This window comes from Macrobrachium rosenbergii, chromosome 54 (assembly GCF_040412425.1).
Source record: "Macrobrachium rosenbergii isolate ZJJX-2024 chromosome 54, ASM4041242v1, whole genome shotgun sequence".
NCBI classification, from domain to species: domain Eukaryota; kingdom Metazoa; phylum Arthropoda; class Malacostraca; order Decapoda; family Palaemonidae; genus Macrobrachium; species Macrobrachium rosenbergii.
The window spans coordinates 46,859,911-46,884,310 of NC_089794.1; the positions used below are offsets into that span (position 1 = coordinate 46,859,911).

At 38.5% G+C, this 24,400-nt stretch overlaps 1 protein-coding gene across 1 annotated transcript; it reads left to right on the forward strand.

The window, feature by feature from the left end:
* The first annotated feature begins 2,592 nt into the window (after positions 1-2,592).
* ND-30 (NADH:ubiquinone oxidoreductase core subunit S3) lies at positions 2,593-22,466 on the forward strand. Its single transcript, XM_067098175.1, has 7 exons — positions 2,593-2,723; positions 4,796-4,843; positions 5,137-5,228; positions 5,616-5,771; positions 9,599-9,691; positions 21,484-21,636; positions 22,225-22,466. Exons 1-7 carry the CDS (start codon positions 2,666-2,668, stop codon positions 22,372-22,374), a joined length of 750 nt encoding a protein of 249 aa, XP_066954276.1. The 5' UTR covers positions 2,593-2,665; the 3' UTR covers positions 22,375-22,466.
* Positions 22,467-24,400: the final 1,934 nt, after the last annotated feature.

The following is a 24,400-nucleotide window of genomic DNA, read 5'->3' on the forward strand; positions in this document are numbered from 1 at the left end:
ATACGAATATAAAAAATAATGTCGACTTTATAGACAAATTGAGTAGTCTGAATTTGAAATGATTTTACTATGGCTAGTTTTGATGTTGTCTCTTTTTTACAAAAGTGCCTGTAGATGAGTTACTGGAATTTTTAGAGGAAGAATTAGAAAGTTATGATATTCCTTTATCTGTAGCAAACTTCACAAATCTTATAAGGTTATGTATCAAAGATGGTAAATTTTGTTTCAGTGGGGAATTTTTTGTACAAAAGTTCGGTATGGCTATGGGTAATCCCTCATCTCCTGTCCTTAGCAAAATTTACATGGAATTTTTTGAGACAAAATTCTTACCAAGAATTTTCCCCCAAATGTTATATGGTTTAAGTATGTGGATGACATTTTCCGTATCTGGCCAGTTCACGAAAATCTCCAGGAATTTCTCGTTAAGCTAAATAATTTAGTCCCTTCTACAAAATTTACCGTAGAGGAAGAAAGAAACTGTACTTTGAATTTTCTTGATGTAACTGTCCATAGACATGATAGAAATTTCACCTTTTCAGTCTTTCGAAAATCAACTAATATTGCCTCTTTTTTTCATTATTATTCCAATCACCATCAAACTGTTAAATTCTCTGTCTTTTCTGGAATGTTCTTAAGGGCTTTACGTGTTTGTAGCCCGCAGTTCCTTGATGCTGAGATCAAAACTATTTATGATATTGCTTTGAAACTTTAAAATATCCAAGGACCTTTGTAGATGTGGCATGGAAAAGAGCCAGGAAAACATTTTATTTAACTAATAACAGACTTGAATTCAGCATGCATAATATTCTCAAATTACCATATGATGAAAGGTTTTTACAAATTCCTAGAATTTTAAAGCTTTTCAACATAAATGTTGTTTTCAGTAATTTTAATGTTAAGAGTTTAGTGATAAAAAATTCTCCTAAAGATGTTTCTGGCTGCATCTGTGAAATTCCAAATAAAAAGTGTGATAAAATATATTATGGACAAACTGTAAAATCACTTTCACAACGAGTCAAACAACACCAATATTCTGTGAGAACTGGCCAAATAACGGATGCATTATTCGTACATATGAGAGATTAAGATCATCCTTTCAACTGGAGTAAAGCAAGGTCTTTGGTCCCGTGCAACGACACAGTTCAAAGGAATATCATCGAATCTTGTTTTATCAAGTCAAATAATGAAAGTGTTCTAAATTTAAGTCTTGGTTTGTTTAAACTTGATGTCTTCATAATTGCAAAAGTTGCTGATAAATATATGCAAAATTAATATTCAATTTTATACATTTCTGCTATGTGAATGGGTAAGATTCCGTTTCTCCTATGGTTAGGATTTATTTTGTGACCGCGTGATCCCGGATTTGCCGTGGATTAACCTTTTGTTTTTTACCCCCTGGCAATTAACCATCTGATATTCAAGGTTATACATGTTTTTGGATTTTGTAAACCTAAACTTCCGTATCTCTTGTTGTTTGGTCTAGTGTTCCAGTTTGTGACAGCAAAATCCCTGATCATCCTGGATTATCATTCTGTTTATTACCCTTTGACAACTGACCATCTGGTGTTCTTGTTCTTTTTGTTTACTTTGTAACCTTTTTATGTGTCTCATTTGTGCCCAGACGATGCGTTAATAAACGTGAAAGCGCTTGGTACTGAACTTCTGCCTGTCATTTTCCTGTGGAATTCGCTTATATATATATATATATATATATATATATATATATATATATATATATATATATATATATATATATATATATATATATATATATATATATATATATATATATATATATATATATATATATATATATATATATATATATAATATATATATATATATATATATATATATATATATATATATATATACATAGTTTGTAAAACCCGCGCATGATCAGAGAGGCAGACACTTTGCTATCCGTGTAGACATCCCGGGATTATGTAATCAACGGATAGGTTTGCTTAAAAGCAAATGGATGTTACAGACTAAAAACACACAAAAACAAAGCCACTACAACACCTTCTAAAAACATAACAAACATCTCACACGTCTCGAACTCTCGCCATACCCACACAATAACTAAGAAAGGGCGTTGGGTCGGGTATGATACATGAAAGATACGCATCCGGGTCTAGAGGCAGGGCAGCCGATCGAGACCACAGGTCTACCCCAAAGCCAAATCAAAAGTCCTTCAAAGAAGGCATCAGGGAATAAAAGCACGTTAAAAGAAGAAGATATATAATACACACACACACACACACACACACACACACATATATATATATATATATATATATATATATATATATATATATATATATATATATATATATATATATATATATATATATATATATATATATATATGAGAGAGAGAGAGAGAGACTACAGAACACATTACTTATAATACTCATCACTTACAAATATGGCGGCTAAAGATAGGCAGGCCGCGACGTTAAGCGCTCTCAATTCCAGCTTCTGATTCGAGATCTGTCAGCCATTTAATGTAATAATAATACAACACCCTTATTTCCCCAGAAACATAGTTCAGAAATTAAATTAGTATAAATGAGCAAAATTCAGAGAAATAATATTAGTAAATATACTCTGGCAGACAATTGCATCAATTGTATTTTCTCCAACAGCTGATCGAGTAAATATGGCTACCACCGTCTTCAGGTCTCTCCTCACTGCGGGAAAAAATGCCTCGAAAATTGGTAATGTTTACAACTATTATTACTGCTTTTAATAGATAATAGTAGTCCCTATCTTTGAAAATGCAAAAATGACTCGAGTCTATTACGGATTGTTTAAAATAAATAAAGGACGTGTGGTCAGCTAGCCAACCCTGCGGCCTGGGTGCTGTGCCTTGAATAGGCCCATGTTACTCTAGACCAGCCCATCGTTACATAACTCATATTGAATCTGCAGAATACTTAATGAGATGTAGATTATGAAAGAGTACCGCTTATTTCCCAAATTGTGTAGACTAACGAGTAAAGGCTGCCGCTACCGATTGTGGTGGCCCATGGTGAAACACCCGGCTCCGCTTTTATGAAGTTCCGAAGTACACCATTACCCCTAACATATCCAAATGCCCGGTTTTTGTTATATTAAGCAATTTAGCATAACTTTTTCTGTCAGATCTAAAATAAGATACCTAGTCCTTTGGGCGACTGCGGAGTTTGCCATGATAATGAAAGAGTAGGCTAAAGACCTGGGTCACTGTTGTCCAGAAATGTTACCCGACCACAGTGATTGCTAGGCTAACTGTGCCCTGTAGTCTGTCATCCTTAGGCTATCCTTTGCCTAAACTGAGTGAGGATGACAAACTTTCGGGTAATTTACAAAACGACAGGATAGGGCTTTATTTCCTTTACACTGCCTGCAGTTGAAAAAGGCACAAAATAAAAATTGTTGTGTGTTCTACAACACCTGTAAAACCTCTTAAAACCATCAGTTTCTGTCAGATGGGTGACTTCCAATTGTGCAAGGAAGAGAAGTGAAATACTTTCGAAGCACAAAACGTCACTTATGAGTGTTGTTAGGCCTATTCAAAGAATGGAAAAAAGTCAGATGCCATTGAGAAGGAATGTGTTTTAACCTAGCTTAACTGCATCTCATATAGGGGGGCTTATCTCGCCTTACAAGGGGCGTTGCCCTCTTGAACCCACATACTTCATTACCTAACTGAGGATGCAGCTTTCTGCCTGACTAGGCACCTTATCTTCCCCCCCCCTCCCCCAGCCTCTTCCCACTGAAAAACTTTATAAAATGAAGTAAACAGAAGAGCTACTTACAAGGGATAGCCTACCTCATAGTTTAATCAGAGTGAATGCAGAGTGAGGGGTCAGGGCTACTGTAGGCCTTGTAGGTATTTCTGTAGTATCCATTTCATAGAGAATGTGAACTACCCATACTTCCTTGAAGCTGACCTAACCTTAGACGTTGTGCCCCAAAATGGCCGTGGTCTTTGCCCCCTTGGATCCCCTGATAACCTTTCAATATGCAAATTACCCAAATGATCCCTGAAAGGAATAATACCTCACCTAACCTTACATGGTACACAGCATTATATTTAGCCATGGTGGAACTCTCCAACGCATGTCACTTCACTGAGCCTTTTTGATGAGGTTAAAATAGAAATGCATTAGAAACATTAAATAATTATTCTTATGTTAATGGCATCTCACTTGTAGATTAGAGTAGAAATTATGGGACAGGCTAGTGGCAGGGGAAGTCTGTTGCTGTACTGGAATTTACTTTGAATACATTAATATTATTCTGCCTACTTTTATATTGTGATAACAGAAGTGGCTTAAAGTGGTAGAGGGTGTATAACCCCCAGGAACAACACTAAAGAAGCAGATTGTAGGAGTTGAAGAAAGGATGCATGCTATGATCAGGGATAAAGTAAACCTCATGAAGGATTTACAAACTGCTGTTGGTTAATGAAATGTATTACGGAATCCTATGAAGACTTTGCAAGCTACCCTTGGACAAATGAGATGTATCTGAACACTACATCATCCTAGGATAAAGGTTTTGCCTTGTAATGAGTGTAATGCCTCATGTAACCTACATTTTTTTGTCCTCTTTCCTCTTTTACTTTCTCATCTCTTTTGGTCTCACATTGGATGTTGTAATTGCAGCGGTTTCCAAAACATTTTCTCAAAATTCTGAAAGGAATTTATGGGAATAGCTTGGATCAGTGGAAAGTTTTAATCAATGTTGTGCATAATTTTGTTTTGTGCAAACTAACGTGATTATGTTCTCTTGTCATTATCAGGTTTACCTCGAGGAGTGGTTCGTCATAGCAGTACTCAACTTACACACCGTAAGTAGAATTTCTTTGTTGTTTGGATGGCTTAGAGTGTTCTTTTACTTGAGGCATGGAGACATCAGGTCAAAGCAGAACTCACAATATTTTTATAAATATATATATTTTCACCATTTATCCTGTGAAAAGTATTTTATTCTATATTAGTAGAGGGAGCTGGGGTACTATATTTAATAGTTCCTTCACATAGCTTAATTGTTTTTAATGTTAGTGTGAAGAACATTTAGGTTCTCATATTTTACATTCTCTTTGACTCGAGATGCATTCTAATTTTAGTATTTGGGTTTCAGCAACTGTACGACCAGTCAATGCAGTTGAGAGACAGACTATAAGTGAGTTTGGGCAGTATGTGGCTGAATGTATGCCAAAGTACATTCAGAAGGTAAGTGGTATTTGTTTGAACACATTCAAAGTAGTGATATCATTTGAAGTACCACAATATATAGGTATACTCTCTAAAAACCAACATTTTAACAACTGATATTTGCCCAATTCAGTAATCATCAGTCAAGCTTTGGGTAGGATTCTACAAGGTTTAATGTAGCAAGGTACATAAGAGTAACCACTTATTTGGATTAGCTCTTGTTCCTTTTGTCTGTTTCTAAGCCTTTAGTTTAGCATGGACCTTTGGCAGGTGAGATGGTGACTTTCCCCATTCTGGATAACCCAACCACCCGCAAACTTCTGTTTGGCTTATCAGATTAAGTGTAATGACATTGAATATTTATAGTATAAAACACATAATGTAATTTTATTAAATATTTTGCAGGTTCAAATCTCAGCTGGGAATGAGCTAGAATTGCTAATTGCACCAGATGGAGTTATCCCAGTGCTAACATTTCTGAGAGATCACACCAATGCTCAATATAGTAGCATTTCGGACTTGTGTGGGGTAGACTACCCAGCTAAACCATTTCGATTTGAGGTATGTAAAATGTGATTCAGTAATCAGTTATGCAGTTTTTTCTTTCTTTTAATTTTTTTAAACTTAGCATCTTTGAGATGAAACCAACACCAGTTGATAAATACCAAGTACAATAATCAAGTCTCATGTCCTCTCAGTTCTAGTTCATTTTCGTTGGTTGCCAGATGATAAATTCCAAATACAATAATCAAGTCTCATGTCCTCTCAGTTCCAGTTCATTTTTGTTAAGTTAAGTACAGTATGTTACCATTCACTTTTTCATTATCAATCACATCACTAATTTATATATTTCATCTTCATCGCTGTGCTGAATAATCCTGATGGGTTCTGGCGCTTGGTCTTCAAGACCTAAATTTCATAATCAGTCAATCAATCATAAGCCATTTTTACCAGTAAATGTGACTCACATCACTACATATTTTCAATCAAAGCCATTCAACTCTCTTCCAGAATATTCCTCAAAAGATTATTGCTTGTTCAGTAAAATTAGTTTCTAAGATGTTTTGTATTGGTCAACTTTAAGCAATATATACAGTATTGGTAAATATCACAGCCATCAGAACTGTTATTGGACCCAAAGTTTTTTTTTTACTAAAATGTTTAATGTGCAATTCAACAACTCTGTCCTGTTCAGCATGCTAAAATAGGAGGTCTTGGATGTTGGAATTTACGGCTGAAAATGGCTGGATTAGCTGATGGTCCTTTGGCCATGGAATAGCTTACAAATCTTCTGCTCAGGGACATGAATCTCAAAAAAGGCACAGGTTCATCCACCTCCTAAGAGGTGATAGTCTTCTGTACAGGTCGTGAAGGAAGAAGTTCATAAGTTGTAGTAGACGACGGGAGGGAGTGACGGATGAGGAGGCAAAGGATTTTTTAGCAGTACACCAAGACAGGTCATAAATGATGACATGTTTAATGAATGTGGCTCTCTGAGCCTGCTTCCAAACCCCACAAATTGCTCTTAATCATCCGTATCCTCTTGAAACACAGTGTCTCACTAGTTTTCACCATGACCTATGCCAGGCCAGAACAACTTTGTAAATGACTTCTTTTATGCTGAAATCATCCTGGAAGTCTGGCACAGAGAGGGTGGAGTTTAACTTTTCTACCAAAGATACATGGTATCTATACTTTTAAATGTACTGATGATCCAGTACATGGGCTGGACCAAAAAGGTGACATATCTTGGCAAATATATATAAAAAATGTTCCCATTTATTACTTTAATCACAGAGAGATGTGAATGAAAGTTGTTCAGCAGGACTGACTTGCAGGAGGTCGCCCATACTTTTTAAGGTTTAATGGGAAAACTTTAGAGAGTATGGGGAGACCTCCTTCAAGTTAGCCATAATGGAGGCGTAGTGAAATCAGTAAGAAAGGGTTACTGCAGTCTTCTAGTCATACCCATGTGCATCATACCTCACTGGCATTTTTAAGTGCACTCAAGATCTTCAAATTTTAAGTAATTCAATTTTGATTCACGAGGCCATACGACGGGCACACTAGCACTGTCGCACATTCTTTGCTCCTCTTGAAACCTTTAGTAGCATTTTTCTCTGCCCTAACCAAAGTCCTTTTTAGGGAATGTAGTGTAAAATGACCCATTTCATTAGCATTGTATATCGGGTTGGGCTTCATACCAAGGTGATGTCATGCCATAGCATTCAACTTGTCACTGATACCCAGTTGTCAGAGTTCATGTTGGGCCATAACTCTTACAGGCCAGGCTAAATATACATTAACAAACCTTGAGACCAGGCAAGCTTTAAGGTCAACCAATTTAAAAAAAAAAAAAAACACACATCATTGGAAAAAGGATAATATGCAAATGCTTATGGTATAAGAACAAAAATTTCAAAACATTTTCTGTACCTTCCATGGGAATCTGAAAGTAAATGTTTCCAACCCTGTGCAGGGCCTCCTTTCAAAAACACTCATAAAAATGCACCGATTTAGCGAGTTATACATGTTCTTTCTGGTATTTTTTTTTTTACTTTATCTTGCAAAATTATAATTACAGCTCACATAATATTGTAAAAGATAGGGACTAAAATCAACAAGTCTCTCAGTATATTTATGGACAAATATTTACAAGATGTACAGGGATGGGGAGATTAAGTTGCATTTAGTGATTTTTACATGTTCTTTCTAATGTTATTTTGTACTTTACCTTGCAAAACTACAATTACAGCTGACATGCTATTGTAAAAGATAAGAACTGAAAGCAACAGCAATCCCTGATTATATTTATGGGCAAATATATACCAGATGTACAGGAACTGGGAGAAGTACATTCCCCCCATGAAATCTCAGGTTAGACTATTCTCCCTGTATCCTGAGCTGAGGTGTGAGTGTTGCCATAATTGTTGCCATATAGTCATTTATGGCCTGTTGAAATAATAGGGAAGTTTTTTCAACAAAATTAGTTCAAATATCATGGTGCAAAATATAACAATAATATTATCCAAACCAGAGATACTCATATGCAATTACAGTATTGGGATCAAAAGATTCCTCCCATCCCTAGGGGGTTAAATCTCTTTCAGCCATTCATCCAAGATGGCATTCAGCTTTATGGTATTCATTTCTTTGTAGAACAATTTAGCCTTTGTATGAAAAGTTGGTTTGATATTAGCTCCCTTTAAGCACATTGTGTAGTCAACTACTGGTACAATGCTTAATTTCGGTTGTCTGACTTGACTTTATTGTAAGCACAGACTTTTTTTTTTTTTAATAATGATAATAATAATAATAATTCTGATTTCTTATGAAGTGGCACTACCCTATAAGGGTGTTTCTCTACTCCATTGTTAGGTTATCAGCTTTAGTTGTCATTTTAGAAAGCAAAAATAACATGATTTTTACATATAGTTAAAGTTGACTGACTGCTTTATTCAAGGCTACTTCTTGATACAAACATGAATAGTAATACAAAGTTCTGCCACACTATGCACTGGTTTCTAAGATAGGCCTCACTTTATCTTCCAGTCAGAGAATTTAGAACATCTGACTTGTATTAAGGGGATAGATCCATTTCATCTCATATTTAGTGCCTCTGTCAGATGCTTGGGCTAAGTACTTAAATCTCATTGGAGGAGCTAAGGCTCCACTAATGTGTAGCTGTTATCTTCTCAGAAGCCATAAGAAACCAAAGAAGCTGGGGTGCCTGAATCTTTTGATCCAGCCAATTTGGAATTTTTTCCAAATAAAATATTGTAGGAATGGGAACACTGTATTTCTGAAATCTTCCAGAAATCAATTAGTGAATAATCAAAACACACAGGCATCTACTCTTCCATCCCAAGATGTAGATTAACAGTATAATATATGTTAGATTTAGAACACAACTTTGGATATACTTGCTTCCATAGGTTTTTATTTCCTCCAGGATACCTTTTTGCTTTTTGTGACATTTTCAGAGGTGAATTATATTAATAGGATTGCAAACATTGACCACATCTTTACTACAAAGATATTATTTGCTTGTATGCTCTTATTTTTTGTAGCTTGTGTTTGCAAGTGTATTTTTGTGTATTCAAACATTGTAATTAACAATGGTGTAAAAAACTGTGTCGTGTCGTGGTATCATGTAATACGACTGTGTCCTTAGCAATACTGTATCATATTTCTGTGCCTTTGATCATATTTCTATCGTTGTGATCATTGTTTGTGAATTCCTCAGAGACAGAACTACCTTGGCAGGCATTGATGCTTCAATATATTTAACATTCCTGTAATGATAAATATTCTAAATGCTGATATTCATTGTATTACAGTGTACAGTAGTTGGTTTTTCCAGTTATGAAGTTTATTTTCTTTTGCAGGTGGTTTACAACCTTTTGTCACTGCGTTACAACTCGAGAATTCGTGTGAGAACTTACACTGATGAACTGACGCCAGTTGATAGTGCTTGTGATGTAAGTTTATCATTAATTTTCTGGATAACTTTGTGTGCATTTTATTGTAGTATACAACATAAGAATAATGATTATTTACGTAGCATAGCCCTCATTTTTAAGTTTTACTATTACAGGAGGTATTAGGAAGGAGTGTATTGCATATGGTGGCTATTATGCTTTACTTATTCACCTGTTAATAATGTGATATGTCTGAGTTGCGGTTATTTTGATATTCTTTTTCATATTTTTGGAAAGAGTTTTGAAGTATGTTCAAAATCATAGTTGTTTGTACAACTATGATTTTGGACAACTACTAATAGCTCAACATGACCGAGCTGTGGCTGAGCAGAAGTCACAATTTGGAAAAAGCACAAAGGAATCACACAAAGACTTCCAGTACAGCATGTCACTAGCTCGATATGCATGCCCAGAAGCAATTGTGGCAGGAAACACAATGTATTATGTAGGCCGAGAGAGGTCAGGGCACATGCCCAGGCCTATGTGCAATATTTTGTTTATCAGTAAGTACATAGACGACCTGTGCATTGTGTATTGGATACTCCCCATGTATGAAAAGTTACGGTTTGTATCTAGGATAAATACAAATTACTTTTCAAATTTGTTATTTTAGTACAATTTAGGCTTTTATTTCACTAGTTTAAAGTAGGAATATTTCATTGATGTCTCTGGGTTATTAGTATAGACTGTTTATAGTGGAAGGCAGCATACATGAACAGTTCAGTATGGTATGATTTTTAACAACTACTTTTCTTTAGGCATTGACCTTACAAGGTCTTTGGGTTACTCTTTGCGTTGGCCTCTACCTTGAAAGCAATATGAGAAAGTCAGTGCATGTTGCCAGCCACTGTTTTTATGCCTTTAATAAAGTAAGACTTTTGAAATGAACCTTACATCTCTGTAACACCGCTCTTACTTCCACAACAGCGGTAGTTCGACAGGTTTAAACAAAAAATGAGAACACTTGTTTTTCTATGAATATCCATCTTCTATCCATCTACTTCCCTCATCCCCACCAGGAGAATGATAGATACAAACATTTGTAGCTAGTCAGTCTACTTCTGTCACTGGTTTCGGTAGTGGGTCGACAGATTGTTAATGTACTCTGTTTTCTGTTGGTTTGTTTTTGGATGTTCTTTTATTTTTTATTATTCATTTGGTAAGAACCTGCAAGGTAAGATTTGCCATAATAGCCATTATTCCAGTTTATTGGCCCTCATGATAAATTTTTGCTGAGGGAAAGGTTATGGTCGCATTACTATATGAATCGTAGCTGAACTAAGTGTGGTAATTGATCGTGAGTGGAGAGAGCTTGTTAGATTGTAGAAACAACTATAGAGGATAATACTTGTAAGGCTTGAGTTAAAGGGATGTATGTCTTGTCTACTTCCCCATTTAGTAACTGGTTAGGTCCTCTGCTGCTTCTCTTCGATCTGTTACTCCAAATGAGCATCCCATCAATTCAGGGCATTGGATTTGATAGGATGGAGTTATTTTTTTGTTTTCACTTGTAAGTTTCGCTGGATGTTATTAGTGTTATTAATTTATCTTTTCTGCGCTACCCTCCCAAGAGTCTCACTAAGTCCGGGTTTTTCCCTGGGTTGAAGGAAGGATCAGCGCCCCTACTCTTTTCTTGCCTTGTCCTTGGTACGTCCTGTCTTACTCCCTCATGGCTTGGAGTAACAGGGAGCCGAGACATGTCAGAAATCGGTGTGGATCTGTGCCCATTGTCTCCGTCGTCCGTTCAGTCTGACATCTGTAGTTGTAGTTCTGATGTTAGTGGTGCCAGGTCCTGCGACATCCAGGGTTACCAGCGTCTAGGGTTAGCTGCACCAATTTCAGCGTTAGTGCCATCAAGTCCAGCTTTAGCAGCACCAAGTCCAGCATTAGCAGCGCCAAGTACAACATTAGCAGTGCCAGCTCTAGCACCGAATTCGTTCTACGAGAGGATTGCTCAGATAAAAATAAGAGGAGTCTCCCAGCTGTTTCATCTTTTAATTTTACTGTATTGGATCAGCTTGGTAGCAGTGATGCTTCAACTCTTTCTGGTAATATTTAATCGAGTTTTAGCTGCTTCTGCCGGGTAGTAAGCATCAACTAAAGCTGCCTCATTGAGGGAACTTGCCTTTTGCTTTGAGGAGTTTCGCTTCAATCCCCTGTAGTTAAGGAGCTTTCACAGTTTCAGGCTAGTATAAGTACAGTATCAGTTAGTTTCTAGTGAGAAGCCTAGACTGTCCTTGGTTTTCCTGTGTATCATGGCTTTGGTGGCCAGGGTGAAGGTGTGCTTAACAGTTTTGATGTACCAGTAGCCTGTGCCTAGTGCGACTTTGCGCATTTTAGGGCAATGCCACACTTGCGCGCCTTATGCCGGCCCGCCTATTACCTGCATGTCTATCGCTTGCCTGTACACTTATGGCTTGTGCGGCTATCACATGTATGCCTATGGCCTACACTCATATTGCTTGTGCACCTATCACCTGTGTGCCTGTACCCTGCGGTCCTATCGCTTGTGTGCCTTTCGCTTGTGCATCTGTTGATTGCACTCCTATCGCATGTGGTCCGTTCACCTGTGCGCATATTGCCTATGCACCTGTCACTTGCTAGACTATCACCTGCCCATAAAGAATCTCGGCAAAGCGCTATCATTTCTCATCCATTTTGGTAGGCAGGTGGTTGCCATTAGTAGTCTCAACATTCTGTCTTGGGGATTTCGACTCCTCATCCAGTTGCGGGATTTTCTATTAGTAAACACTTGGTTGCTGTTTCTTATTTCCAAGTCTCCCTTGGTTTAGGAACTTTCTCGTTATCACAAGATTTTCCTGATCAGAATTTAGAACATTTTGTTGATCCATCAGGTTTCCAGCCAAATCAGTGTCTTCCTTTTTAGCCAGAGCAAGTGGTTTTGTCAGCGGACATTAAAGAGGAGTTTTTAACCTTTGGTGGAAGCTTATCAGGATTTAGTTTAGCGTAGTCAACTGCTGCTCTTCTGCCATCAAGCATTGTAGTCTTTGCCCCAGTCTCTCTGGCATATTTTTTATATTTTTCTTTGGCAGGAGAGCAATGCTTGTGCTTCTATTGAATGATGAATCAGGTGTCTGAAGGGGTTAATGGCTATCTATAAGGAGAGGTTAACATATGATTTTGTGGAGATAGAAACTTCATTTGAGCTGTATTTCATTAGATTTGTGTCATGTATATTCAAGGCTTTAGTGCAGTTCAGGGAAAGGAGACTCTTCTAAGATTTTTGACCTGGCAAGAATCAGACTTGGGCTCTTTTCTGTTACCTGAACATGGGTCAACAGATGGGCTTTTATCAGATTCGATGTTAGTTTAAGCTTTCATAGGGAGAAGGATCTAGTCCTTTAGATGCCTCAGTGTAGGTCTGGGGTGCGACTATGGGAAAGCTAGAATTTCAGGAGTTTAACCAGTTTTGGAGGAGTTCTGTTACACCTATAATCGTGAACTCTTAGCAATCAGAGGAACTTCAAGCGGTGTATGTAGGGTAAAGCACAAGTGGCAATGGTATCAGACAAAACATCTTCCCTACTTTAGGTATATATACACTTATACGTGCATATATACATCTTGTGTAAATTTATATATATACATCATATATATGACATCATTAAATATCTTTCATCCAACTAAATATTGATATCATTATTGATTATTCCTTTTACTCAGAATAGGAAAGACCCTCCTTTGGACAGAGGCAGGGAAGATTGTGGCATTTCCTGGAGTTGTTGTGGGTAGGAACAATGTGCTAAGGGACCAACTAAACAGGAGGAATCTGATTCTGCCTACAGAATGGTCTCTGAATTTTCAGCTGTTTCCATAAGAACTGTAATAAACTTGGAATGCAGGCCTAGTCATAACTCAGAACAGACAGTTACCGATCTTTAACTTCCATTCCAGGTCAGAATCAATTAGTAGATTCTCTCTCAGCACTGATAATGGCATTACTTCAAGATCCTGCCTTGTGCTCACCCAGAACCATGAGCCAGGCCATGGAGTTATCTGCAGCTTAATGAGATGAAAGGTCTTGGCTGCTTGTGTATATCACTGAAAGAAACTGGAAACCCAGCCTTCCCTGGTCACCTGGACTACTCACTGCCAAGAGACAACTTACAAAGTTGCTCTAATACATTAATGACTTCCTAAAACTTAGCAAAAGGATGATAGATTCTCGGTCCACACCAGACAAACCTCACTCTAGCACAAGATGGTTATGGTGTCAATGTGAACATTGGAATCATGTTGAAGCTTAGAAAACTGCAGCATGTGGAAGGTTTAGAAGAACTTTATAAAAGTTCCTTGGATCCTCTAAACTTCATAAGTATCTCTCTTCCAATCATAAAATGAGCTGTAAGTGTTCATAACCAACTAATACTGCTGAAAAATGCAGTCAGGCATCTCTCATTTTATGATTGGAAGAGAGTAATGGATGCAAGCAACCAAGAGATGAAAGGTTTCATCACAAGCTACAGATGACTGTATGGTATGGTTCACGGTTCTGGTGAGCGCAAGGCTGGCTCGCAGTAATGCCATTATCAGTGAGGAGAGAGAATCTACTAGTCAAGTCTGCCAACACCAGTGGTCAGGGTGTAAAAAGTTAAGTATACCCTAGTTTTACCAGACCACTGAGCTGATTAACAGCTCTCCTAGGGCTGGCCCGAAGGATTAGACTTATTTTACGTGGCTAAGAACCAATTGGTTACTTAGCAACGGGACCTACAGCTTATTGTGGAATCCGAACCACATTATAGCGAGAAATTAATTTATATCACCAGAAATAAATTCCTTTAACTCTTCATCACCCGGCCAGGGAATCGAACTCCGGTCTAGCGAGTGCCACTCCACAGCTCTACCGACTCACCCAGCGAAGGTCAGGGTGTAAGTCGTGGTCCCACATTAAGGGGTTTTTTCCAGCACCAATACCTCAATAAACAACATGGTTAGGTTTCTGTTGCTTCTCAAGCATAAGGAGACTTCTTGGTAGAAACCTTTAAGGCTAAAGGGCCTTGTTGACTTTGGCTATAGGCTAGTCTGAGGACTAAGACATCTAGATGTCTTTCAAGGTGTTAAGGTGGAGTTTCCCAGGTCTCTGCTATGTATTCTACCTTGGAATCTGTTTGCAGTTCTTTAGTTCATTATGTTGTCGCCCTTTGAACCATTTAGAACAGGCTCCTTGTAAAGAAGTTTCTATGGAGACTTCACGGTAGCCTCAGCCACAGCCAAAGAGTGAGAGCGCCACAAGCTTAGGCAGATAAAGGTAGGCTTTATTTTTGCTTTATTTTGGGCTAAGTCCATTTTTGGGCTCGGTCCTTACCTACAACAGTATCTTTACCCAGCATGGAGTCACTAGGGCAAGAGGAACTCGAACCCTTGGGGGTCCAGTAAGGGCTTTAAGAATCGTTGGAATTGCACTAAAAGGTTTAAACCTGATGGAAAGGTTCTATGCATAGTTATTTGGAAACCAGAACTTCCGAAGAGTAGAATGTAATGTCCTTTTCGTTAGGTCTGTGGTTAAGGACTTGCATGCTAATTTCTATCCTTAATGGAAGGTAAGCCACTTGAGCAGTGGCTACAATTTTTAAGTTTGGAAAGAACTTAGCCTTGGCTAAGATGCTGAAGTCACTCAGTGGCATGGTAATCTTGTATTTACTAAGGTTTATCCTCATGGAGCGGAGATTGAATAAGATTATTAAAGAGCATTAACTCCCCTGGTTTGTGCATGGGGATATTATGTCTTGAATCGATCGGTAGCCTTTTTTGGCCTACTGTTTTTCAAACCTGGTTGTGGTTTTTGGGAAGCTTGGAGGCACTCAGTGTTGAGTATTAGATGTATACCTTTTGTATGTATACACTTGTTAGTTATCCATCATTGGCTCTGCAGGGTTTTGGCACTGTAACCCTACCCTTCCTTCTGCTGGAGGGGGGGCACCCTCCAAAGAGACCTCAGGTATCTTCATGTTGAGGATCTCATACCTAAGTGACAATCCTCCTAAGGTGGCAGTAACAGCTGATGGATTGAATTCACTGGGTAAACAAACACTTGTTTTGTACAAAATATTTTGTTACTAAGTAGCCTTTGAAGGGTTGGCTTAGTTCCACTTTGCCCACCTCCTTTTTCAAACGTGGGAATCTGCTATATAATGGAGATGTAAGGTTCATTTAAAAACTGTAAATACTTAATTTAAGATTTATTTTTTAATTACTTACCTCTCCATTGTATAATTTGCCCTCCCTACCTACCTACATTCAAAGTGGACAGAAGTAGGCTGACTGGCTATGAGTTTTTGCACCTGTCGGTCCCTTGGTGCGGAAGTAAAAGCTATATAATGGAGAGGTAAGTGTTTAAAAAATAAATCTTAAATTATGTATTTATATATTTTGCTGCCCAAGTTCAAAATTACTTCAAAATCTGAAAAACCTTCTTTGGTTTTCACTGACAGCTCAAAAACTAAAGGAATTAGGAGCTGACATCATGTAGAGCATTTCAAGAAATCTAATAAAAGCTTGAAGAGGTGAAGATAGATTACCCATGATTGAAATTTTTTGTTACTGAAGCATATCCTGTGCAAATAGAATTAGGCTTGTGTAAGCTGATGGGCTTGTATCAAGGTAAATTTTGTTGCTCAGGAAAAGCTTCCTATTTACTGGTAAAAATTGCAGGTATTCAGAATACCTAAAAACAAGACATGCATTCAAAACAAGTAACCCCCTGTTGGGGGGATAGTGCCATCAGTGCACCTCTTGCAGTGCACTGTAGGTATTACTTAAGGATCTTTGCAGTGTCCTTTCAGCCCCTAGCTGCAACCCCTTTCATTTCTTTTACTGTACCTCCATTCATAATCTCTTTCTTCCATTGTACCCTCCACCCTCTCCTAACAGTTGAATCATAGTGCAACTGTGAGGTTTTCCTCCAGTTACACCTTTCGAACCTTTTATACAGTCAATTTCCGTTTCAGTGCTGATTGAACCTCATAGGCCCCATAGCTTGGCCTTTGTCTTAAATTGGAGAATCTATTCTATTCTATTCTACACGGTTTCATAATCTTGATAGACAGCATTTTATTGTATAACATTAACAGTTTCATATAAGTAACTTACCAAGTAATTGTGTAGCTACAGTTTCTAACTTGCGCAGCAGCCTTTTATTTAAAAAATCGCGGTAGCACTTTGATTGCTCAGTGTAGGTGACAGTCCCTGCCCACTAACGGGAGTACTGGAAACAACTTAGCAGAACACCACAGTTTGTTTCTGCAGGCTCTCAATTAAACATCAGGGGTTTACAGCAGCTTTTGTTCATTGGTTTTTGGTTGAATAACAATCCCAGTAAAGTATTATTGCTTTTTTTGAGTAGCCTTCAAGCTGTGATCAGCTTATTAGCAAGGATTCTAGTTCATCTAGTTCACACTGTTGTAGTGAAAGTTGCAAGACCAGATTAGCTAAATCCTCTTATGGTTCACATACAATTTGCAGTAAGTGTAGGGGGCAGGATTGCAGTAAGGAGAAAACTTGTGCAGAATGTAAAAATTGGGATGATAAGAAGTGGAAAGTACTTAAATTTCATCTAGACAAGTTAGAGAATGATAAGAAGATGAAGGCGGCCACCAGAGCCGATAAACAGCTCATTTAGCCTAGATTCTACACCTAAGCATAGGTTAGAAAACAGCCCTGCTATTCCTTGTTCCCCCCTTCCTGCCTTTTCTCTTGCTACTAGCCTGCATACTTTTATTCCACCTTCTCCCACACCTGGCTCCCTTCCTTCTGAACCCAATGCCATTGCCAGTCTTGAGTCTAGGTTAGACAAGAAAATTAACGTAGTACTGTAGTGAATTCAGTGGCAGAGTTATGGGTGTCACTGAGAGTGTTAATGGAAAAAGTTTATTCTGATAAAAAGACAAGTGATAGTGTTGTGCAAGTGGAGGAGGTGGCTACTCTTCCCGCCGGTTCTCCTAGGCGAAGGTTACTGTCCTGCTCCCCTGAACCTGGGAGAAGACATGCCGGAAGTCCAAGGGAGGCTTGGGGGTGTTTGCCCACAGGTAGCTGCTTCCTCAGTCAAGCCTGTTGAGCATTCCCAGGTATCGGCAGACAGCCACTGGAAAGGCATCTTGATAGACGTGCACTGGTTATCATCCAGTTCCAAAGATTCCAGAGCAGACAGGAGGCGCCATAAACGTTTCCTTGATTCTTCACGGCCTATGAAGAGACATGCAGATGATGGTTGCCATTCTCCGCTTCCTGTCAAGCAGTATAAAGAGGCTAGCAGGATCCCACAGCCTTCCTGCAGTTTCGCTCTGTATCCCTCTGTCTCTGCCTAGGTCTGACATTCTCACTTGCCAGGGGAGATCCTACATTCCCACTCGCCGGGGGAGCAAGGTACATGGGATAGCCCAAATACCTTCTCTCCTGAGCACCCAGTGGTTGGGAACCCTTACTTGACCCCCAAGTGCCCAACAAACCCTCTCAGATGCCCATCATCATCATCCAAGTGCCTGACACCTCCTGAACGCTGGGCACCACTTCCTGAGCGCCTGGCACCAGCTTACAAGCACCCGCTTCTGACTGCAGATCTCCTTCACCAGACCAAGACGAGCAGTCTTTGGCGCCCATTAAACAGCAGTTAGCAGAGATTATGAATTTCCTAAAGAAAGCTCCGCCTGCCTCCAAGACCTCCCATGATTTGTCTCCATCTCCAGTCTCAGGAGAAGGGAACTGGGTCAGCCTATGCAGCTCTTCTTCATCATTTGCTGGCAAGCTTTCCTAACTTTTTTGCACCAGCTTCCCCAGTCTTGCCTGCCTTGACCTTCCTGATGAGGAGCCATCTGGATGGCAGATCTAGGATCCCTAAAATGGGGCTTTCCTCGTCTTCAAAAAAAAGGCACTCAAGGAAATAGACAATTGGCTTTCTGCTAAGAGGGAGCGAGGTAAGGCTTCCTTCGCCTTTCCTCCCTCGTGCTTGGTCTGTAGGAGGTATCTCCCTTATGCCACCAAGGAAGCTCCTTCTTTGGGAGTCACTGCCTCCTCCCAGGGGGACTCCTCCGGTCTCATCCACTCTTCCTGATGCTCGGCATTTTCGTCGGCGACCACCTTGTCAAGGACCTCTTCAAGGTGTTTGAGGTTTTCAGTTTCTTGGGTTTGACGTTGGGAGCGGTAGCCAAGAAGATTGAAGATAAGAGTGAATTAGTAGGAGACTTCGCCTCGGACTGGCTAGTAGTCCTGTCTTGTTCAGGCGAGGCCATCAGGGATGGCTTTCTTGAACTTGTGGCTCTTTTCTCTCTTGCAGTGTTGAAGAAAAGAGAATTATGGTGCTCCTTTATCAGTAAAGGAGTCACTCAGACCCAGAAATTGGCTTTGCTATTTTCGCCATTGGTCTTCATCATCTCTTCCCTCAGGATACTATGAGGGAAATTGCTTCAGACCTCCAAAAGAAGTCAACTCAGGATCATCTGGCTCATTCTTCCAAACGCCCCAAGGATTCGTCTGCATTTATTCCTAAGACGGTCTCTCCTCTTCAGCAACATCCCTTCCAAGGGAGTAGACCCAAGTCACAGACCAGGACCCACTCCATTGTCTGCTTCTCGGTCAGAACCATCAAGAGTAGCTCAACCAAGTCCTTACCAAAGAAATTAGGAAGAAGTCCTTTGTGCACCATGGGAGCCAGACTCCTCGAATTTTGGGAAAAGTGAAGTATCAGAGGGGAGAACAGTGGATTGTTAAGGTTCTGAGGGAGGGCGACTCCATCCCGTTCATGGAGAGCCCTCCTTGAATCACTTCTCCCATGATATTGACAGCCGACTGAAGAGGCTCGCAGAAACATTCGGCCCTTTTGGATGAGGTCTCCACTCTCCTCCTAAATAGAGGCATAGAAGAAGTCAAGGACATCAGCACACAGGGCTCCTACAACCATCTGTTTATGGTCCCCAAATCATCGGGGGCTGGAGACTAGTCCTCGACATAAGCACCCTCAATCTCTTCATCCAGAAGACAAGTTCAAGATGGAGATGAACCAGTCAGTCCTTTCATCCATTCACCAAGGCGATCGGATGATGACCTTGGATATGCTGGATGCATACTTCCATATCTACATCCATCCAAACTCTAGGAAGTATCTCAGGTTTGTCTTCCAGGGCAAAGTCTTCCAGTTTCGGGCTCTTTGCAGCAACCTCTCTACGGCACCTCAGGTGTTCACTCGAGTCCTCGCTCCTCTAGCAAAATGGTTCCATTTAATAGACATAGATATCAGCCTTTATCTGGACAACTGGCTTCTTTCATCCCCTTTGAAGGAGAAGTGCATAAAGGACTTACAGAAGATTCTTCTCCTCACTCAGGAGCTGGGCATTCTCATCAACCTTCAGAAGTCCCAGTTGACCCCATTGCAAGAGATTCTCTATTTGGGGATGATTCACAACTCTCAGACTTTTTGGTCTGATTAAGCTACTGCCTTATATTCTATAATTACAATGTAATGATGATAATCCAGTGACAGTAAGCCCACCTATATTTTCACAGTGGCTGTTATAAAGGTTTATCATTACTTTTGGTGTATTCAGAATTCATACATTAGTTCTTTGTCATCAAATTGTATAGTTCAGTATTTACTTATATGATTTTCCACTGTGACACGAGACCAATCTGGGTGTTAGTGAATGCCAGGTAGCTTTTAATTCACTGGAATTTCAAATGTTGGAATACACTTGGTCACTGAACACATTTATAGAAATTACAAATGTTTTGTTTATTCTTCAGTGCTTGGTCAAGGAAGACAAAATGAATGTTAATTGTTGTTTGAAATTTACTTAAGTAAATGGTAAGCAAGACCTCAACCTGTAAGGAAAGCCTCATCTTACTTGCCAAAATCTCATGCTTTGGCCATTTTGTCAGTTGTAAACAGCTCTCACTTTTGACCATTTTGTCAGATGTAAATATGTATCATGTTTTTCCAACTTTTTTTTTCTTTTTAATCCTTTTACCTTGCTCATATCATCATCATGCATCTTCAGAATTGGTATTTGATCATTATGTTCATTTTATGCTTGCTTATAATCATATTCAAAGTATAGTGTACTTGAATAAGCTGGTACTGTATGTGATGGTTTATTTTTTTCTGTTTGTTTTGCTGGAGTTTTAACTTAAACCAGTAGCATTACAGTTTAAGAATGTTAACTTGGCATTCTGGTCTTAATTGTTTAATATTGTAATTGTAGCTTCCTGTCAGCCATAAACCCTTTTATCAAGAGAACAAGATTAAGCAGCTCAAATTGCTGTTGGCTGTTATTTGTGATTAATGCTTTATTTAGGGGAATTGGCTAGTGAAAATAGTAGAGACCATTTTTTAACAGGGCCTGCAGTTTACACTTATCATGAACAGTGTGTGTGTGAAATTAAAGTTGCATTGTTCATTGTAATTTTTCAATGCTAAATGTATGTTGGTCAAGTTGTTCTGGAAGTGTTGGTTTGTATTTTTTTTTTTTTTTTTTTTTTTTTTTATGAAAACCACTCTAGTACATGGACACATTCTTTATTGATCTATCAGTTTGGTGGACATCAGTTCCAGTGAAAAAGCCTTAAACAATTTTGGCATTAAAGTCGTAGGTGATAGATTTGGTTTTTGGTAGTTGGTGTGTGAATATGCAAAACTTTACAATAATTGGTACACATCCTCAGTGTCCTGAGTGGGGAATGTTTTTTTTATGGATCTTTTATCCAAAAGTATTATGGAGAGGTTTGCCTGAATAGTGTTAACCTTGTTACATATAATTAATATTTTGATGTTTTTTCAACAGGTATACCATGGAGCAAACTGGTATGAGCGTGAAGCATGGGACATGTATGGCATCTTCTTTGCTAACCATCCAGATCTTAGAAGAATTCTTACTGATTATGGTTTTGAGGGTCATCCTCTGAGAAAGGACTTCCCTCTCTCAGGTTATGTTGAAGTAAGTATTAAGTTTTTTAGTTTGTTTGTTCTTCAGTCCTGATATCAAGATTGCTGTGGTTTGGACATTTAAATGAAACAAAACCATAAAGAAATGAATGATCATCAGGCCATATCAATTTAATACTAATGAACATCTTTTATTTAATTATTGTATTTTATATGTGTACTTATGAAGTATAACATTTCAAAGTTAGATTAACATGTTTAAAAATTGGAATAACCTTTCATAGACACTGTACAAGAAGTTTAGCTGACCTTAGGAGTATTTCAAATAGTTTGGAAGCAGTAGTAGTATATAAAAAAAACTGCAGTAATGATAGTACCAACCCATTAATTTGACACATTGCATAAACTTTTTGTTTTATAAAACGTATCCTAATGAAATCTTAGCTATCTTTGTGTAAGAAATGTGGGGAGAAAGATGAATTTCTGGGTAAAGCATGATTTTATTCTGATAGCAGATATCTCCCACTATATGTAAACTGTTGGAAGCTGTTGCACACTTTTCAGTGGTTTGCAAGTAATATACTATACTTAAAAAAATATATATATTTTCTAGCAGTCCAACACTTTCTTTTTTTTTTAGGTTCGCTATGACGATGAGGTAAAGCGAGTTGTGGTAGAACCCTTGGAACTGGCCCAGGAATTCAGAAAGTTTGACCTTAATGCACCCTGGGAGCAGTTCCCTAACTTTAGAGCTGCTGCTGAAGAAGTGCCCATTAAAGAGGAGAAATAATTTCAGAAACTGAGAAATGTTTCAGCTCCATATAAATCTAGCATGTTTCAGAAGTGTATTGTAAATAGAAAATAAATTACATTCTTAAGTTATCAGGCATTTTCAATCATGCCCTTTATGCTGTTGATTTGTTAGAGGAAAGTTGAAAGATAGTGATGCTAGAAGTATGAATTTTGTGTGGCCATTATCTTGAGGAGATGCAATAAGGCAGTATACCACGAGCTGGAAAATACATCCAGTAGTATGCTATGCTCATTGTCTTCAAGACATATTGAAATACCAGGAAAGTGTACATAAAGTCAAACATTCTTTTTCCCTTAATCTAATATTGTTAACATGGTACAAATCATTTTTACTTAGATTTCATATGTACTGTAATTGGTATGGAATGAGTCTGCTAAGTACTGGCAGTAAAAGCTAGAGCCTTTTTGGAACCTGTTAAGCCAAAAGTTGAACTTCAAAATGGAGGCAATGTACTGTACAGTATTATCTTTACAAAGCAATATAGTTTAACCTGACCACTGGGGAATTCCTAGACTCAAAAAGCCTAGAGAGAAAGAACTGTTCTGAAGTAAAGAGGTGAAAACTGAAGCAAAAAAGTTAAAAGAAATAAAAAATTCTAATCAGAAGAGGTAACAGAAAAGGTGGAAAATAAATGATGGCACAGCTGGTTGCCAAGGGGATGCTCCAGAGGACCTTCACTATTTGCAAAACAGTGGAAGCATACTGCTCGTGCTGGGTGTATGTTATTGACTAGCCTCAGTCTTTGGTTTGTTTTTGTTAGTTAAAGTATAACATTTGTTTGTACAAATATTTTAAGATGATGTTCCTTCCTTCAATATACACATGAGGGGAGACTAAAATTATACTACACAATGCACACTGGTTTGGGGAAACAAAGTAATTCTGTTAATGTCTGATAGAAATTGTTGATGGCTTGAAGTAAAAATTTTAAGGTTCAGACCAATGACTGCTGACATGAACTTTTTACAAAATTTGAATATATGTCAGGATGAGATTACAAAAACTTTAGGTTAAAAGGACATTCAAATACTTGGAGTGGTCTGCTAGTCACAATCTATGGAAGGTGTCATAATGCAAGTATGATATTGTAAGTAGTGACCAACATACGTTTCCTCTGGTGTGACAATTGTCTAATTACTGGCCATACAGGTGTTTCTTTGCCACTTTGCTACAATGACTGACCTCATAATTAGCCGGAGTACTTGATTGGAGCATTATGCAAGATTGATAAGTATACACATGCTCCTCCTGTGCATTTATGTTGTCCATCATTAATATAACTTTTGCTTTTGTATATTCTTTGACTATATTTCTCTTTGATAAAGCTTCATGGGATGCATGGAGTAGTGAAGGTTGAGTACACGTTAAATTTAAATTCAAAACTGCCTAGTCCTAAGACCAGGACCACGTGCATCCATCTGTACTTACTTGAATGTTTTTGTTTCTAATGTGAATTGAATTGAATACAGAATTTAGGCCAAAGGCCAGGTATTGGGACCTATGAGGTCAGTCAGCGCTGAAACAGAAATTGACAGTATGGTAAAAGGTTTGAAGATGGATGAAAGATAGTATGAAAGGAGGTACAGTAAAAGAAACGAAAGGGGTTGCAACTAGGGGCCGAAGGCACACTGCATAGCTCGCTTTGTTCCGTATTTTCTTCCTTTTGCCAAATATGAATTCATTAACCGGGCTCTTTAGTTCACTTCTACCTCAGCTCCCGTTAAAACGATTAAGAAGTTAACTGTGATTATGGTAAGGTACCTTCTCATGAAGTAGAGCCTTTGGGAAATGGCTGAACAGTTGTAAGAGATTACTACTTCTTACTATATCATTATACATTAACGAAATATGAAGCTAGGTAACCGTTTAGTGTTTAATAGCTCTGCTCCTAACACAAGCAGTGTTTTGCACTCGCAACTGTGTTTGCAGAGTGAGCTCTGAGGATCCAACCAAACTGCGTCTTTTCCAGTTTTGAGGCTGCATAGAGCTTGGTTAGGACTTG

What these genes read in the sequence shown, in the direction of transcription:
- ND-30 (XM_067098175.1), top strand. Translation starts at nt 2,666, where the DNA reads ATGGCTACCACCGTCTTCAGGTCTCTCCTCACTGCGGGAAAAAATGCC. An exon ending in CAGTACTCAACTTACACACC is followed by an intron (nt 4,844 to 5,136) that starts GTAAGTAGAATT and finishes TTTGGGTTTCAG; the next exon opens with CAACTGTACGACCAGTCAAT. An exon ending in CAGTTGATAGTGCTTGTGAT is followed by an intron (nt 9,692 to 21,483) that starts GTAAGTTTATCA and finishes TTTTTTCAACAG; the next exon opens with GTATACCATGGAGCAAACTG.